The sequence below is a fragment of the Simochromis diagramma genome, unplaced genomic scaffold, assembly GCF_900408965.1.
Source record: "Simochromis diagramma unplaced genomic scaffold, fSimDia1.1 OVJJ01000251.1, whole genome shotgun sequence".
Classification (NCBI taxonomy): domain Eukaryota; kingdom Metazoa; phylum Chordata; class Actinopteri; order Cichliformes; family Cichlidae; genus Simochromis; species Simochromis diagramma.
In genome coordinates this window covers 363,139-382,734 of record NW_024387463.1, presented here as the reverse complement: position 1 = coordinate 382,734, position 19,596 = coordinate 363,139, and the positions used below count along the sequence as shown (strand labels likewise).

The 19,596-nt window shown below is 44.4% G+C and overlaps 1 protein-coding gene and 1 long non-coding RNA gene across 4 annotated transcripts in view; one reads left to right on the top strand and one right to left on the bottom strand.

Annotated features, from left to right (window-relative positions):
• Positions 1-2,771: 2,771 nt before the first annotated feature.
• LOC120723193 lies at positions 2,772-4,149 on the bottom strand. Its single transcript, XR_005693678.1, has 3 exons — positions 3,898-4,149; positions 3,817-3,821; positions 2,772-2,891 (listed from the first exon to the last, which is right to left on the bottom strand). It is a non-coding gene; the product is annotated as an uncharacterized LOC120723193 (long non-coding RNA).
• A 2,285-nt stretch (positions 4,150-6,434) lies between these two features.
• epb41a (erythrocyte membrane protein band 4.1a) overlaps positions 6,435-19,596 on the top strand; it is a 55,086-nt gene continuing 41,924 nt past the window's right edge. For 2 of the 3 annotated variants that reach the window (XM_040014534.1, XM_040014532.1), the window contains exons 1-2: positions 6,436-6,564; positions 19,216-19,532. In XM_040014534.1, the coding sequence (XP_039870468.1) occupies positions 19,224-19,532 (309 nt within the window). In that variant the 5' untranslated portion in view covers positions 6,436-6,564; positions 19,216-19,223. Of the gene's footprint in view, positions 6,565-19,215; positions 19,533-19,596 lie in introns of all 3 variants that reach the window. The other variant, XM_040014533.1, reaches the window with a different exon arrangement.

The window sequence follows — 19,596 nt, the reverse complement described above, 5'->3', positions numbered from 1 at the left end:
AAAATCCTTTTAAAAGGTAAACTCTGTGTACTTGGAATATACCCAAGGGAATTTGAACAACCGGAAAAAAGAAGGAAATAGCAGACTCTAGGCCTGGAAAGACTAACATATATTGCCAAGGGCAAACTATGGGACTTTGTGAATATGTGGAAGCCATATATGGATATTTTAGGGAGTGGAGGTGAAGGACGTTTATGAAAAAGAAGGAAAAGAAGAAGGAGAATCTTGTTTATCCTAACTCCTTGCATTTTTGTATTACTGTGAGAACTCATTTCTACATTTGTAGAAATTTGTCTACATGATGTAGGCAGGTTTGATGTATGGATGGCTGTGTGAATGTGAGGATGTGCTAATATTTGTTTGTATTGTACAACAGAAAATTTCAATAAAAATATATGGAAAAAGACGGATTTGTTGTAATTACGTTTATGATTTAAATGTCTCTCACTGATCTTATTCACGTCTCCCCTGAAGCTTCTGTGGAGGAGACGTTCGTTGCTATAACTGTTGATACACTGATTCTGGGTACAGTTATTACCATGGCTACACAGTCCTTGTCTCGTTCAGGAGCATGGTGGGAAATGTTGTAAATCCCTCTGAGGCCCATTTGGTATGTGGGACATTGAGCTGGATAGATTTCATTTGCTTATATGATTAATCATTTTTAGGTGTTTGTGAAGGACACGCACTATTTCCCAATAATCCTCGTCATCGTCTCTTTAAAGTTAAAATAAACAAATAATGATGTTTACAGTTTAACAACAAACCTTTGACCTTCTGAGTGCTATTAGAAAGTTAACAATCAAACACTGCAAGATTTTTTCAAACGGCCGTTTTATGCCAGCAGACGGTCATTTTTTAAATTGTTCATAATGAGTCTGTTATTGGTGGATACAGAGATGTAATGTCTGTGAAGGTTCTCAGTCATCCAGGTCATGTAGTCTGAGGAGCTTGGAAAGAAAAGTGTCTGGACTTCTTTAAGTTTCTTGAAGACGTTTTATCTGAGAAGCTTCTTCAGTTCTAAGAGCAACTGGTGGAGACTCCCCAAGGCTACGTCCACACTAACACGTTTTCATTTGAAAACGCATCGTTTTCTCTCCGTGGCCTCCCGTCCACACTGAGACGGCGTTTTCGGTCAAGGAAAACACAGCGTTTTGAAAACGCTCTCCAAAGCAGAGACATTAGAAAACGCCACTTGCACGTTGCAGTGTGGACAGCGAACCTGGAGCTTTTTCGAAAAAAATGACACATTTGAGCCATGTGATGCAGTCATGTGACCAATTAAACAAAGATAGCGGAGGGCATTATACAGCAGTTGTTTTGTTTGACAGCCCTGTTAAAGATTAATCAGTCTGTACGTGCTCCAGAGAGCTTTTCTTCAAATTCTTTAATTCTCACTCACTTTTACAACTTTGTACTTTTGTGTTACTCGCAGCAACAGCTCCACCTCATTGTGAGTCCATTTAAAAAACTCGCTGCTTTTCCTCCACATTTTGCCGACGTTTCGAAGAGCCGGAAAGTAGATAAGCGGCAGACAGAAATGAGGCAGGTCGAATCTTCTTGCGCTTCACGCATGCGCAGGACTGGAACGGAAGCACTTTTAGCCATTTCAATGTGGACGCACAACTCTGTGAAAACGACTGAAAACGCTAGTGTGGACGCAGAGCATTTTCAGGCGAAAACGCCGTTTTCAAATTTAACCAGGTGAGTGTAGACGTAGCCTAAGAGGGTCATGGACCTCCTATTGATCCTCTACCTAATCACACAATCAGGAACAGGAGCAGAAAATGTTCCCTCTAAGCCTGACGGGAAAAAGAGGGTACACACACATCCTGTCCTCTTCCTCCAGCCATAAGAAACATCGACTCTCTTCCCGTATTTAAGTCACAGCTAAAAACACATTTTATCTGCTGTCAAGTTCTGTTTTGCAATTTGAACTTATTTTATGTATTTTATGACTATTGCTCCTTTTATTCATTTTTATTCTTTTGTAAGGTGACCTTTGGTTTTTGAAAGGCGCCCTCAAATAAAAGGTATTATTATTATTATTGCACTTCGACCCACCACACACTCAGACACAAACTGGTTCATCACAAACACAAACTGAACAACACAGCTGTGCAGTGCAGCGAGGAGTGCTCAGACCTCTACACTGGAGACACCAAACAGCCACTTCATAAACACATGTAAAGGTCAAAGGTCACTCTCTCAGGATGCCAGTGTTCACATTTTGTACAGAGAAGACAGATGGTTTGAAAGAGGAGTGAAAGAAGCATCCATGTCCACTGTGAACGGCCATCTTTGAAAAGAGGCGGGGCTTACCACACCAACTGTCTGCCATCTAAAATCTGGACGCCTTAACGTCCACGCACATCCTGCGTCATCTGACCTCATTAAGTTGCATGATAGGGTGTGGCTAGGTTTCACAATGAGCTCACCCGAAACCTTGGCTGATTAGATAGAGGATCAATAGGGGGTCCACGACCCTCTCAAGCTGGGCTACACTGGGCGATTTTTTCAGTCGCGTTATTCAGCTCCTGCTCAAACTGCACGATTGACTCGCAGGGGTGAGAAGTTCATAGGTCACGATGCAGGTCTCACACTATACGGCCCGATGCTCTGATGCAACCTGAGTCACACTGTGCGTCCATAACATGAAGGTTATAACAGAAAACCTGTCGCTCGCTCCCCCTCTCTGTCTTTCACTCACACAGACATGCACACCACCATCAGCTTTGCTAAATTGCTAATGAAAAACATGATCAGGCAGCTGTGACTGAGCAACAGTGTAAATCCAACTATTTTCAGGGTTGTTGTGGTCGTGATAATTTTGTGAGGCCACATCGAAAAGGCTCGGACGAGCCATAGTTCTACAACTTGTGCCTCCATCGCTTGTGTCCAGGTCACACGCTGCACTGCTGCTCCGTCTTTTCACTTCCATTTCTGTGTCTGCGCAGTGTGAGAGGCTGCGGTGACAGCCTCACGACGGCCGACAGGATTTCAAACCAGGTTTGATTTTCTTACGACCAAGCGATTGATGATCGGGAGCTGGTCGTGAGGTGTTAATCGCTTCTTGTTACCCCACGATACTACACGATGCACGACGCACGATGAAGGCGAAACTCGGGCCGATCACCAAAACGGTCGCATGACTGAAAAATCGGCTCAAAATGAGCCAAAATCGCGTGTAAGCCCAGCATAAGGGACATCTCCCAGTAGGTCTTAAAATCTGGGACTCTCCACCAATCGCTCTTATTACTGAAGAAGCTTCTCGGATGAAACGCAGTAAATAGTAGTCTGTCCTCTGGTGTTGTACCTGTGAATCTTAAACATGCAGTGATTCAGCCTCTACTTAAGAAACCTGCTCTTAATCCTGATATTATTGCAAATTACAGGCCTATTTCCTACTTTACCCCCAAAATTCTTGAAAAGGTGGTTTACAAGCAATTAATGTCCTTTTTAGAAGAACACGATACTTTAGAAGTTTTCCGGGTTTTAAAGCTTTACATAGTACCTAATCTGCCGTTTTAAGAGTTTTTAATGATGTGTTTTTAGCAACTGACTCAGGTGTGTTATTATCGTGCTGTTAGATTTAACTGCTGCCTTTGATACAGCGGATCATAACATTTTAATTTCCCGTTTAGAGCAGTTGGTGGGTGTTAGCAGTGCCGCTCTGCAGCGGTTTAGATCCTGTTTGGCAGAGCGGATTTCTCTGTGAAACTCGGGGAGTTTGTATCCTCTGCTGCTTCTCTGCACTGTGGGGTCCCACAGGGTTCGGTTTTAGGCCCGCTTCTTTACTCCCTACATCTTCAACACCTTGGCTCTATTTTCAGGAAACATGGGATTTCTTTCCACTGTTGTTTCCCACTTATAAAGATAAATGGCTTCTCAGTAGACCCTCTGCGTAGATGCCTTGATGAAATAAGGGCCTGGATGGCTTTGAACTTTTTACATTTTAATGAGCAGAAAACAGAAGTGATGGTTCTTGGTGGCGCTTCTGAGGCCACTACTATAGATCTTGGTTCGCTGGCACAGTATGTTGAACCAGTCATCACTGATCTGGGAGTTAAAATGGAGGCAGATCTTAAACTTGAAAGCCAGGTCTGTTGTAAGATCTCGCTTTTTTCATTTGAGGCAATTAGTCAAAATACAGCCCATCTTATCGAAACAGCTCTTTGAGACAGTAATCCACGCCTTTGTTACTTCTAGGCTAGTGATGCGTCCATTAGGCGTCTGCAGGTTGTGCAAAACGCTGCAGCTCATCTTTTAAGTGGAACAAAACAGTCTGAGCACATTACCCCATTTTTAATTTCACTCCTGTACATTTTAGGATTGTTTTTAAAATTCTCTTGTTTTTAATTCCCTTAATGGCTGACGCTTCACCTCAGCAGACAGTCTGGCTTAGCACCTGCTCCTGTGTGGAAGGGGGTTGGAGGATGCACGTGAAGGAGGAGGGGGTTGCAACGGTGGCCTTTTGTAAAGTGATGGGGGAAGGAGCGTCTGTGTGAATGCGAGAACAGATCTGATTGTAAAGAGCGCCGATGTGAGGAGCAGTGTGGTGAACAGACCAGCGCTCAGACAAAAGCACATGAGTTGGCTTAGATATGGCAATTATAACCACGTTGCTGTATCTATGGGGGCGTGTCTTGCAGCTTACTTGGTACGCTCTTCCTTTGTGCCGACTCAGGCGGCATGTTTGTCCTTTCACTGAAATACATTTTAAAGACATGTTTCATTTTAAGAACTTTCAGAAGAAGCACAAAGAGCTGACTGTAAACCGGCACCACCAACAAATCTGAACTAAAATGAAGTGAAATGGCCTTTAATGACTTATAGGACATGGCAGGGCTGTGGTCTCTGGCTCCACTACAGTGAGCCAGGTGGAGGGAATTAGGCTGACCAACTCTCTAGGGCGAGACAGACGTCTCTCACGGAGTCCTTTAGTGCTGCAGGCAGGCAACGTGTTCAAATAGCACAACTTCAGGTTTTTATTTCTATATGATAATTCTGCATCATTAAGCAATGAGAACAAGTAGTGTGATGTCCTGTAATCATTATGAAGCTATATTATTATTACAATTACATAATGCAATTCTATGTTGTATTATGAAATACAATGAAACATTACGTTTTTGTACAGAGTATCCAGGGTGGTATCGGGTCAGTATCGTCGATACCACCCTGGATTTTACTTGGTATCGGATCGGAAAGGGAATCAGTGGAATCGCACATCACTAGTTTGTAGCTGCCGTACAAACATGCGTGTCAGAGGTCTCTGGTTCCTGGCGTCATGCAGCGCACCAATAATTCTGCTTTGTGGAGAAAGTGTGAATAAGCATGTTTGCGCTCTTCCTCAGAGGATCTAAAAGCTCATCCACGAGCTCCTCTGGCTGCTCGGATCACAGGATCTTGTTTCACATGAGATCGTGTGATTGTTGGCCTGTTACAGCCTGTTATATAACAGCGAGTGTCCAGATACCTGTGAGATCTTTCTGCTTGCCACACGAGCTGTCCAATGCAGGCTGCTTTCAAATTTCATCAGAAAGAGAAAATCAACCTTGTACATCATTTCAGCTCATTTCTAGCTGCTGCTGTTTCCAGTGGCTCACTGATGATGGATGCACTGATTTCATGGCGGGGACCCTTGGTTACTGATGGTGGAGCTCTGCCAGGAGCAGCAGCTTCCTGAGCTCTGATTGGTGAACGCTGCTGTCTGCTCTGCTAGCATTGGCTACTTCTACATATACACTGGTCTCATTACATTCAAAACTCCACCCTTCTGTAGAAGGAAGGGGGTGGCAGAGGGTGTAAAGTGGGCCGTGTTGTCCCTCATTGTTGTCTTACAGGCTGGCTTTCTCTTTAGCTACTTTGTTGTTTCTAAGCTGCAGTGGTATTGTTTCTGCATTTACTTGGATGTAGCTCAGGAGGTCGAGCAGGACATCTACAAGCCTGCATGCCAGATATCCTTAGCAGCATACTCATACCAAGTTGCTCTCTGAAGCAGGATATAGAACAGAATGCCTTTTACTGTCACCATACACACAGTGAGATACAGAGCAGCTCCCACTCAGGACAGAACAGTATTTTAAGTGTACAAATATACAAATCAGGAGAAATAAATAAATAGTGTTATATGTTTACAGTGTGGTTTACTGCACAGTGGTGCTCGTATGAATGTGTGAGTGTTGTATAAAGTGCCATATAAGTATGCCCAGGGAATGCAGCAGGTGCTAGAACTGACTGCATATATTAAGGCTGTTGAGTACTGCTGTATGTGGACAGGGTAGGGTCTGCCTTACGATGAGGCGGCTGTTGTTGTGATCGGGCGCTGACATGACAACGAAGCGGTCCTTACATGCACCTCTAGCCTGCACGTACCGCTGTCTGTCAGACAACGCTCAGGGCAATGTGCCATCTGCCGCCTGGTACCCAAACACTTTGTTAAAGCCGCTTGATAACGCTGATGAATGAGCGCGCTCTCTAACTGATGCCTGTGAGGACGAGTGCACGCTGACACCGCTTTCAAACAGGACCTGTTCTTTTCGGATGCTCTGAGGTGAGCGGGTGAGTGATCCTCGGCATCACACGAGCTGCTCACGCACACATCCAGCGCCATTTGCAGACAGGTACACCTACCGCCCCTTTTATTGTCCCACGCTCAGCGCCGGGCTGTAGTGTTGACTGAGTCACGGCAGCAAAATGCAGGAAAACAGGTCAGAAAAACAGCGTTAGTGGAGTTTGGATGATTTCTGCATGGTAGAAGGCCGTGTCTGATGATACAGCGATGATGTAACAGCATGAGCGGATGCACTACTTCTTTATCCGTGACCACCGCAATCCGCGCATTCGTGTTACACAACCAGCGCACCAAGAGATGCTTCCGTTTCGTGCTTTCATACATTATGAGCATGAACAGCACCGCGCTCTGGTACCCAGGCCTGCAGCGCTCACAGCAGAGCGCATCATCATCATCATCATCATCATCATGAGGACTGGACTCTTTGATTATTGTCCGGTGAGACGGAGAAAAGTTCTTCACTTCAGCTCAAGCGCAGCAGAAGAAAGCAACGAGGTGTGGATGCTCTCGGTGGTTTTATAGCGCTGCTGTCTGCTACATGCTGCCACATTCATTGTTGTCACAGCACATCAGACACATCTCACTGCTACTTCATATTCATTCAGTGTTCCAAGTCAGACACTAAAACAAGGCAAAAAACACGATACACGTCTGCAGACTGTTTTCAAGGTTGTGGTGATTTTATTGTATCTCTCTGCAGTTTTTGGTGCGTTATTAGGCCTTCATAAATTTCACTGTCAAAGAAGCAAAGTGTGACTGTTGAACCTGTTCAACTGCTCATTATCACAAATATCTAACTCAGCTGTTCAATGCGGAGACATGTCAACGTTCAAACAGCGTCAGTATCGTGGTGCCAGCAGTAACTCAAATAACACTCATAATAACCACAAAGCTTCAAACCGTGCTGCAGATGGGTGACAGCAGCAGAGGCACAAGGTGCTGATCTGAGACCAGCGAGCGAGCTCACAAAGCTGGACGAGCACAGAAACATATTTCATTCTGTGACCAGCAGTGTTGGTCAAGTTACTTGAAAAAAGTAATTAGTTACTAATTACTGATTACATCTCCAAAAAGTAATCCTGTTACATTACTGATTAAGTAATTAGTTACTTAGTTGTTTTTCAAAAACATGATTTACAACCTGAATATGTAATAAAGCAACAGTGTTACCTTTCAGCCGTGTTCGACTGTTTCTGCATAATCCATCATATGAAACTGAATCCAATGAAAAAGTTTTATTAGTTTTCATCTTTTTAACTTTATGCATCAAGCAAATATTAAATTATCTGCAACATTCTCTGACTGGAAGAAACGTGTTTAACATGGAAACCTATCGTCTGCATGTTCCAGCAGATAAAATCATGTTTTGTGTTTCCACTCTTTCAAATAGATGCGAGTAAAACACAGCAGAAAATAAATAGAATCAAAGACTCAGCAGCTCTTAAATCTATTGCCACCTGTTTAGCAGGAGTGGGGCGGGTGGAGGTTTGCCCACAGTGGTCATGTCAGTGGGGGGGGTCCGGGGGTTTCTCTGTGAATGTCACGTTGCCGTGGCGGCGCGCTCGCTGCTCGCTCAGGTTTGAAGTTTCATTTTTTCGCTGCAGAAAGAAGTTTCCTTCCCACACAGAGTGAACAGCAGACGCTGATGTTTGTGTCACTTTTAACAGATTCAAACTCACAGTAATCTGATTACTTCCACAATGCTGCACGGTCGTACTCTCTCCATCACTCCATGTTATCCACGTCTGTTGCTGCCACGGACGTCACACGCTCGTACGTCATTGTCACGAGACACTCTCACAAACAAAATCACAGTTTAGTAACGCTGTAACGCAGCGTGCTTACGGGAATGTAACTGTAATGTAACCACTTTTTCTGCAATAGTAATCCCTTACTTTACCCGTTACTTGAAAAAAGTAATCTGATTACAGTAACGCGCTACTCATGACAAACACATTGAATGTGTCCACCTAACCGTAGGGAGGTTCTTCTTCTGACCTGCTCACTTTCAAACTCCTTCCTCTGCACCTCGAGCACTTCTGATGAGATCTTGTCTCTCCAGGATTTTTGTTTATTTATTCGTTAATGAAAGTTTTGCTACATTTCATCATCGTTTCTTTTCCTTCGATTATTAGTGTTTATTTAGTTATTGTCTTGCTTTCATCAGAAAGAAAGGTCATTGATAAAAACGATTGTTAACTGAACGATGGTCTCTACCTGCCCAGCCCTCAGATGCTCAGAGCTGTGTGTTGTTTCTATGCTGACTGCCTCCATCGTTGTCACTGATGCCTGCTGATTCGGTGTGACCCCATACTGCCCTCTCTTCACACAGATGCTGTGCATGGATTCACGTGTTTTTGTGTTTCAGAACTTGTTTTTCCTTCGCTGGATAACGATGAATCCTTGCCACAGATTCATCTGGGTCAGGTCGAATTCCATGTTTTTTTCTCTCCCCAAACACGGTGGCACTGTGTAGATCATGAGTGTGTGAGGAGGGAGGCTCATGCAGTAGTTACTGATTAACATCAGCATCCTCTGTGCTCCACATCTGCACACTGCAGCCTTTAATCCCACCCAGATTATTTTAAAGCCGCTTTTAGCGCTTAAGCTCAATTTTAGCGCTCTGACACAGGCTACCGTGCAGTCAGAAATACAGATACACTTAAGTACGTTTTACTCTTTGCTGATGTTTCCGGTGAACCAGGCCTTCCTTTCAGCCTAAACCTTAGCACCTCTTTTAAACTGCTTGGTCTGTCTTGTCATATCACTTCATGTCACTGACCTAATTTGAACCTAGAAATCCACCTAATGACACTGTGATTGTTGGTACTGGGCCACTATGTGCCCAAACACAGGCCTCATGCCTTAAAATCTGTGTCTATATCTGTACTTTCAGACAAAATCAAAGACACCATTATATAGTTTGACTGTGCACTATATAAAGCATTTCTACCACTTCTTGGCTCTGATCTCACTATACTCTGACTTATTTAACCCCTCCTCCACTTGCCCTTCGAACCGCCATGGTGGCCAGCGTCGAAAATGCCATCGGTCGGTGAAGAGGGACCTTCGAGGAACGTTGAATCCAAGATCGAAAATGGCAGCTAGTCGATGAACGACGAAGAGCGAAAATCGCCCGGGATCAGACGGCATGAAATGAACAACAGCAAGCCGCAGAGGAGTGGTACCGACGCCTCGATTGGCAGGTGAAGCGAAGCTGTCGAAGGGATAAACGCAAATGGGTCGAGCGGAAAGCTGCTGATCGGAACGATACGAGAACGCTATTCCGGATCGTGCGCGATCTTACCGTCACCTTGACAGCAGACCTCTCCTCACGCAGAAAGACCACGATAAGCGCTGGGTAGCGCACTTCAAAGAACTCCTGAATCAACCTGCCCCAGATATGCCTTTGTTGGATGATGACAGCCGAAAATGATGAACTCGTTGTGGACACTGGTGCCTTCACTTCTGATGAGACCAAGGCGGTGATCAAGTCCCTCAAGGGTGGAAAGACAGCCGGCGCTCTACAGCACAGCGACTGCGGGCTGTGACGAGCATTAGACATGGAGCCCGAGCAGGTTATTGTGACATAATGTCAGTAATACTGTGTCTGTCTTTCCACACCTCAAACAGAGAAGACAGAGAAGTGTCTTATAACCATTATAATGGTGCCAACTGGTGCTAACTGGGCCTTCTGAAAATTGTAAATGTAAAAAGTAAGTGTGCTTTAAAACACATGTCGATTATATTTCAGCAGCAGTCACTTGTGATATCGTTGCTTTTTTAGAAAGCCAAATATGTCTCATGTCACAAATGTATCTCTTTGTTATCCTTGTAACTTTCATTTATACGGATTCAGTATTATTCTAGTTAGTTGATGGTGTTCGCCGTTTTATGCTTGAAGCATAAACTGTACATAAAAGATGGCCACTGTGATGTCACCCATTGTTTAGCGAGGTGTGAGGTGCTGAGCCGAGTGTTACACTGTTGCTATCCTGTTGTGTTGCCACGTGTGAGCAGCATGTTCCTGAGAAACTCTGGGCCAGTGCTTCCCGGTTAAAGGGTCACCCTACAACGCATCATCTTTTTTCATTTATATTCTTTTTGTTTTTAGGCCATATTTTTCTAAATGAACATCATTTTATGTTCAATATTCTAAATCGTGGAGTCTTTTTTTTCAGGCCTACACCGTATTCATTTGTCCCGTACTTGACTAACTCGCCTTTAAACTGAGCTGAGTTGCCTAATTTCGGTTAATAACTCTTTGGCAATCATCTTGTTATGTTTTGTTTGTCAAACTGGGTTATCGTTGGCATTTTTCATAGAACCACAGAAATGAGAAAAGGTCTGTGCGTTTTTTTTGTTGCTGGTAACATAGAGCCTAAAGATACAGTTTAAGATGTGTTGTTTGCTGAGTTATGTGTTAGACACATCACAGGTTCATCCTTTGAGTTCGGTGTGTTTTTTATGTTTGACTGATTCATAGGTCAACAAAACAAAACACTATTGTCCTGGCGACGGTGATATGTTCAGGGACTGGACTGAAAATGAGTTAAAAATGTAGCCAATGTCCAAAGAAACACCGAAAGGCTTTCATTAAGAACAACGGCTCAACTCTGCTGAAACCTCTTCCTTACTTCCTGATGTGCTCAGTGTGTTTGGCAACATCATTTCACACACAGCAGCACAAATTAAATCTGCATACTTTTTCTTTATCGCACCAAACCGACCATGTGAACTGTAAAATACAGTGTTTAGTTCTCATCACGGTCGTCAGTGTACCTGGAGCTGTGGCACTCTGTCCTGTCAGCACTCGTGCAGCTACGCCCGTGTCCACTCAGCACTGTGGGCTGCCAGCAGCTTCTGGAACTTCATGTGCTAGTCGTGTTGGCTCTCCACCTTTAATCTATGAGCATACCTTAAAATAGTATCAGAGACCGTAAGCGTATCCAAACACTGAGGCTGTATAGCAACTGGAGATTCAGTGCATTCAAAAATGTGTTTTTGTCTTTTTGCAATGGTTGCAGTTGTAATTTTTTTGTATATGTTTTCACATCATGTCAATAATGTCAGTTTTCAATTATACATGAGAATCAGTACAGTCGTTGTGAGAATATATAGTTAGAATAGTTTTAAATGCTACTGCATCTGGATAAATAAAACTGTGGAATGAGTCAGTCAGCTGGGAAATAATACTACACATCAAAGAGTTTTAATGCTTAATGCATGTTTCCTGCTTTGTCATTGAGCCAGTCATGTCACCGCCAGTGCCAGAAGGTCAGCTGCAAGGTCATCAACTGAAGCCCTAAATCTGTCCTGGCTCAGGCCAGAGCCTGTTTGGCCTCTGATTCAACCAATCAGCCAGTACCACCCCCTTAAATGCTGATTGGTCAGCTTGTTTATGCGTGAATGTGTGACTGGTTCACCTGTATTTCTTTGTTTTATCGAAACACACACTGTTTGGTATTTTGTGATGACCCCGATGCAGGCCACAAGCCGAAACCCGTTGGTCTGCTAACAAAGTTGTTCCCTGGTGCTTTAAGTGTCACTGGAGTCTTCACACCACCACATCAACTGGAGGTCGCCATCCATGGATGTTTTGCCCCCTATCCCAGTACATCTCCCAGTGGGGGGCAGTGGCACACCGGGGATGTATCTGTGGCACCCCCAGCAGCTGCCTTTACTGTGGTGTTGCCTGCTAACTGACATCCTTCCACCAGAGCCAAAGCCAAAAGCTTGCTTTCTCAGCCTCCTCTCCTAATGCCTTCATGGCTTTCTGCAGGTTTGGGCCGGTCACTCGTGAAGTAGCTGGACAGCTGCTTTGCCCACTATGTCCTGACACCCAGCCTCCACAGGGTAAATCCTGGCTTTGCAGTCAGGTGCCTGGCCTCTGCCAGTTCAGTCGTCTCTATCTGCGGAGAGTGGTTGTTATATCTCTTGGGAAGAGGAGCTTCTCCTTGAGGTTCACCAAATATCTGCCAGTCTTTACCAGCTGACATCATGCTAAAGCTAAAGCTCATGCTCGGCTCGTATTTATTGATTTTTCTTCAGCTTTTAATTCTATCCAGCCACATCTTTTAGTCGATAAACTTCTTAACCAGTTTAAACTTGATTTTAATCTCGTTGGTTGGATTTTAGACTTTTTAACTGACAGATCTCAGTGTGTGAGAGTAAACGGCTGTTTCTCCAAATTCATTTATTTATATAGCACCAAATCACAACAACAGTCGCCTCAAGGCGCTTTGTATTGTACAGTAGATCCTACAATAATAGATAGATAGCTGACTCTGAAGTATGCCATCACACTACACATCTTGAGGACTTCCTGACTTCCTTGCCACCCGAAGCATCCCTGGGACAGTGCCATCTTTTCTCCTTTTCATTGTTGCGTCCTTTTGTTATGAAAACATGCAGACTTGCCATGCTGTCCTGCCTACAAGACGCCAGCTGCCATAGTAAGCACTACTAAACAGGCAGGGCTATGGAAGGGAGTTGTAGGCAGCACTTATGAGAAACCTGAGCTTATTGTCTGGCATCCTTCAGATCTCTGCCCATCTGAGAAACCTGTTAAAAGTGGTGTCCCATCACGTCCAGGAGCCCTGGCACCTCTTACCTTTATAAAGAAGCATTCCTTCTCCACCCTGGGGACTTCATCCACCACCATGGTCTCCTTCTGTTTCTTGCTGACTTGGAACTGTTGCGGTGCTTTAATCTTATTAATTTACCATTTTCTCTTCTGGTCAGAATGTCAAGTCATTGAATGATCTAGTTTATGACCCAATAGCAGTAAAACACAGTACAGAGATGATAATGCACGAACAACGTTGTTTATCCATGGATGTAAATATATTTTCTCCAGTTGCCCGCTGAACCCTGGTCACTAACTTTTGACTTTTTTACATAAAGATTCTGGTTAGTTACTTAGGTGGGTTAGCTTCCAGTGTCTTGGAAGTGTTGGTCCTGGTATTAAGCCAGAAAAGGATTCTCACCATCAACTTTATGTGCCTGTAGGTGTTACAACGTGTCTGTCCTGATTTTAACTGACAAATTGAAATAGTAGAGACTAATATTCCTGTTATGGCAGCAGGGGCTAGTGCATGAAAATGGACCCAAATGCAGACGGAGGCAAACTGGTAGGTTTTATTTACAAAGACACAAGAGTAACACTTAAGCACAGGAAACATGAAATGAGAATCTAACAGGAGTCTGAAGCAGTCACGGCTCGTGGGTCGGGGATAGAGGTCACTGAAACAGAGGGAGAGAAATGCTGAGTGAGGTAATAAGGCAACTGAATGGCTTTCTAGTGGCTCACTGGCTTGCAGGTGTAGCGTGACATGATGGGGAAATGGAATGGTCCGCCATGAGAATTTGGCTGCGTGAACCCGGTCCAGAATCGTGGAACGGGCTGCTGCAAGTAAATAGCGCCGATTCACGAGACCAATACCCAGATCAGGTTCAATCTCCAGTACCGGCGAATGGCATCCTCCACATCCCAGGCAATGAACCCAATCTTGCTTGTAGCGGGGAGAATGGTTGGGACCTCAGAGCGATTGTGTCGGTGGCGAACTGGCGTGATAATGCATTGGCTTTGATGCTCCGTGAGCGTGGACGGTAGGAAATAAAAAAGTTAAACCTGGCAAAGACAGTGACCCACGTGCCTGCCGTGCACTCAGTCTCTTAGCTGTCCTCAGGTAAGTTAGGTTTTTATCATCCATCCAGATAGCAAACGGCTGCTCGGCTGCCTCCAACAGATGCTGCCATTCTTTCAGAGCGAGCTTTACTACTAACACCTCCCTGTCACCCACATCATAGTTCTCCTCGAGATGACGTGAGAAAAGCCACATGGTGTTCCTCAAGAGTCTTGGAAAATATCTGAATGTCATCTAGGGTAAACAAACACGAGCCTGTCCACAAAATCCCTGAGAACATACCAAAGCTTGAAAGATGGCTGGGGGTTGGTTAGCCCAATCGGCATCACCGGGTATTCAAAGTGGTGTATTGAATGCGGTTTTCCATTCATCTCTTTGTCGGATGCACTGCGGAGGTCGAGTTCGGTAAAAATAGCAGCTCCGTGAAGAGTGTCAAACATGGAGTTCATCAAAGGCAGTGGATACTTGTCTTTGATTGTGATGTCAGGCCCTGATAATCTATGCACGGGCGGTTCTGTCATTTTTCTCCACAAAAAGAAACCCGACTGCGAAGCCCATCCATTTTTCGATGGCCACTCGTTTGGGTCCGGACACATTGCAGAGAAGTCTGGTGGAGAGCGAAGCTCCAAGGAATAGTTCAATTGTGCAATCGTACGGTCTGTGAGGTAGGAATGAAAGGGCCGTGGTTTTACTAAAAACTTCTTGAAGGTAGCTGTGAGGTGGCTGTAGCTCAGGAGGTGGAGCAGGTTATCTGCTGGAGGAAGGTTGGTGGTTTGTTCCCTGCCTCCACCAGTCTGCACCATTAGTCTGCTAATTCCAGTTAGTATGTCTAGTAGTTTATGTATTCCAAAGTGAAAAATCATGAATAGAAACAAAAGACTGAATGCATCTGTAAAAATAAAGCAGTAACGGGTTTGTGGATCTCAGGTTCCAGTTGAACTTGCAACCTGTTGAGTGGGGCAACAGACAGAGCCCCGAGTAAATAATGTAAACAAGAGATGCAGTTTGTATCTAAAGTTTGTCTAATCGCATGAGGTTAGCAGTGCTAAAGTATCAATGAAAGCAGCAAGGCCTGTGGAAAGTCTGAAGAGGCCGAGGACCTGCATGCAGCAAGTGTTTGAATTCACACACTGATCACTCATGTAAAAACAATCTAGTTTTCTGTTTCATAATAAATTATATGTTCAGTTGATTCAATGGCTTTTCATCTCTTAATAATGATGAGAGGTTCCCAAAGTGTGGGGCCCGCCCCCTGGGGGGGGGCGCAGAGCCATTGCAGGGGTATGAAAAAAAACAAAAACAAAACGCTTGGACACTGCTAGCATCATGGACAGGTTTTTGACGGGGCTCCCACAGAAACGCAAAGCAGGAGATGAAGCATCGCTGAATATGTTTCCAAACCAACTTCATTCCAAGCCAAATGCTAGACAATATGGTGAAGCAAATCCTCCCTTTGGCTTCACCTGCACAAGTGCCGACGTAGGTCTCTGCGACAGAATTAGTTTCCCTGCATCAGGAGCAGCGCTGGGCTCTCAAACTCACGGACAAACAGGATCCCACAGCTGTTTATGTTTTTGAACCCATTTTGCACAGAGAGGCATTTTTTTTTAAACTGTATTGATAGCAATGTTGAATATTATTCCACAGGAAAAAACAACTACATGTAAAATAATCACACCGTGACGCCTCTGCCTTTGTAAATGGAGGGACAGTAACTGCGTGTAAAACCTGCAGACAGTCAGATTAACAGTATTTCGTCTCTATTCTGCAGTTCATCTCATGTAAACAATAACGTGGCCACAGCGTGACGTGGAAAAAGGCACATACCTTTGACGTTGCGTGACGAACTCTGTATTCCAGCATTTTTAAAAAAACCTCAGTTTTCGGTGATTCGAAACGCCGTTTACATGTGGACGAAAGGTCCAAACGCACAGAAACAGCTCCGTGTGGACGTAGCGTAAAAGAGTTAGTAGCTTATTTTATTACTACCTGTAATTTATTTGCTTAATTGTTTACTAAATGTTTGAGGTGTGAAATAAACTGCAATGGAGTTTGAAAACAAAATATGGGTGTGTGTGGTTGGAGGATGTGTTTGTGCGCGGGGGGGGGTGCTACAGCAGCAACATTTCTGACTGTTGTGCTTCATCAGCTGATGGTCATGCAGCCACCCACCTGGTGTAATTCCCATAGGACCACATTAATCCCAAACCGAGCTGGGGATGGGATCACTGTGACAAGCAGACAGGAAAACGACTGTTCTGCCAGAAGAGTGACACGTCCAGCAGTCACCACGAGTTTTACAGTGGGGCAAAAAAGTATTTAGTCAGCCACCGATTGTGCAAGTTCCCCCACCTAAAATGATGACAGAGGTCAGTAATTTGCACCAGAGGTACACTTCAACTGTGAGAGACAGAATGTGAAAAAAAAATCCATGAATCCACATGGTAGGATTTGTAAAGAATTTATTCGTAAATCAGGGTGGAAAATAAGTATTTGGTCAATAACAAAAATACAACTCAATACTTTGTAACATAACCTTTGTTGGCAATAACAGAGGTCAAACGTTTACTATAGGTCTTTACCAGGTTTGCACACACAGTAGCTGGTATTTTGGCCCATTCCTCCATGCAGATCTTCTCGAGAGCAGTGATGTTTTGGGGCTGTCGCCGAGCAACACGGACTTTCAACTCCCGCCACAGATTTTCTATGGGGTTGAGGTCTGGAGACTGGCTAGGCCACTCCAGGACTTTCAAATGCTTCTTACGGAGCCACTCCTTTGTTGCCCGGGCGGTGTGTTTTGGATCATTGTCATGTTGGAAGACCCAGCCTCGTTTCATCTTCAAAGTTCTCACTGATGGAAGGAGGTTTTGGCTCAAAATCTCACGATACATGGCCCCATTCATTCTGTCCTTAACACGGATCAGTCGTCCTGTCCCCTTGGCAGAAAAACAGCCCCATAGCATGATGTTTCCACCCCCATGCTTCACAGTAGGTATGGTGTTCTTGGGATGCAACTCAGTATTCTTCTTCCTCCAAACACGACGAGTTGAGTTTATACCAAAAAGTTCTACTTTGGTTTCATCTGACCACATGACATTCTCCCAATCCTCTGCTGTATCATCCATGTGCTCTCTGGCAAACTTCAGACGGGCCTGGACATGCACTGGCTTCAGCAGCGCAACACGTCTGGCACTGCGGGATTTGATTCCCTGCCGTTGTAGTGTGTTACTGATGGTGACCTTTGTTACTTTGGTCCCAGCTCTCTGCAGGTCATTCACCAGGTCCCCCCGTGTGGTTCTGGGATCTTTGCTCACCGTTCTCATGATCATTTTGACCCCACGGGATGAGATCTTGCGTGGAGCCCCAGATCGAGGGAGATTATCAGTGGTCTTGTATGTCTTCCATTTTCTGATGATTGCTCCCACAGTTGATTTTTTCACACCAAGCTGCTTGCCTATTGTAGATTCACTCTTCCCAGTCTGGTGCAGGTCTACAATACTTTTCCTGGTGTCCTTCGAAAGCTCTTTGGTCTTGGCCATGGCGGAGTTTGGAGTCTGACTGTTTGAGGCTGTGGACAGGTGTCTTTTATACAGATGATGAGTTCAAACAGGTGCCATTCATACAGGTAACGAGTGGGGGACAGAAAAGCTTCTTACAGAAGACGTTACAGGTCTGTGAGAGCCAGAGATTTTCCTTGTTTGAGGTGACCAAATACTTATTTTCCACCCTGATTTACGAATAAATTCTTTACAAATCCTACCATGTGAATTCATGGATTTTTTTTTTTCACATTCTGTCTCTCACAGTTGAAGTGTACCTCTGGTGCAAATTACTGACCTCTGTCATTATTTTAAGTGGGGGAACTTGCACAATCAGTGGCTGACTAAATACTTTTTTGCCCCACTGTATGTTGCCATTAGCATCATCTGAAAGTGAGAGTGTAGCTTTCACCCCTTTAGCAATAGTGGTGAAAAACTGACACTGCAGCCCAGTGTGGCATCTTAAATGATGATAACGTGATGTAACGCTTGTAATAATGTCAGGTCAGATGTTTTTGTTGTCTCTCTGTGATCGGGGTTCATTTCACATGCTTTCTAAATAATCAGACGCTGGGATTCAAATGTAGTCAGTTTCAAAGCCAAAACACAACCTCTATTTTTTAGCCACTGAGCAGTTTTGTAATACTCATTGAATAAATTCCCAGTTAATTCAGCATCCTGCCATCCTGGTAACCATCCCACAGACATTGTCATTGTACAGGAACTTTGATAACTGCTGCATTTATTACTTCCAGGCTGGACGACTGTAATTCATTATTATCAGGAAGTCCTAAAAACTCCCTGAAAAGCCTTCAGTTAATCCAAAATGCTGCAGCAAGAGTCCTGACAGGGACTAGAAAGAGAGAGCAGATTTCTCCTGTTTTGGCTTCCTGTTAAATCCAGAATTCAAAATCCTGCTCCTCACATACAAGGTCTTAAATAATCAGGCCCCATCTTATCTTAATGACCTTGTAGTACCATATCACCCTATTAGAGCACTTCGCTCTCGCTCTGCAGGCCTACTTGTTGTTCCTAGAGTATTTAAAAGTAGAATGGGAGGCAGAGCCTTCAGTTTTCAGGCCCCTCTTCTGTGGAACCAGCTTCCAGTTTGGATTCAGGAGACAGACACTATCTCTACTTTTAAGATTAGGCTTCAAACTTTCCTTTTTGCTAAAGCAATATAAACCACGTTAAGGCAACTGCTAACAACTGAATTGACATTAGTGTATTTGTATTTGCTGGGTTTTGATCCGTTCTGTTGCAGAAAAGTTTGAAAGGTTTGATCTCTGAGAAAACATTTCTCTTATCAGTCTGATTGTGAATCGGTAACGCTGTTATGATGGACTGATGCATGATGGTAAAGTATCAGTTTTTTAAGCTCCACAAAGCCAATCTGCCTGAACCATGAACCTGTCTGATTTCATTTCTATTTTCTGATCTACCTCAACAGCTGTTGACATGACAACAGACGAGGCAGAAAGTCACCAGAAAAAGCCGAGGCAGCAGGAGGAAGCTGGCCAGGGCGCCAGACCTCCCACTCCAGAGGACGACCAGCTCCGACCTCAAAACCACAACCCTGCTGGCCGCGGTCTCACACGCCTCTTTTCCTCCCTCCTGAAAAGGCGTTCACAGTGTGAGAGCGAGGGTGGAGAAAAGGAGGACAAGGAGGAAGAAGCTAAAGCACCCATCGCTGACCCCGAACCTGAACTAAAAACAGAGGGCGAGGTCGCCCTTGACCAGCACTCAGTAAGCAGCGCTGAGGCTCAGGTCAGCCTGTGTTGGTGACTGTGTTACAGAGTTAGCTCTTACCTGTGATATGTAAGGAAATGTG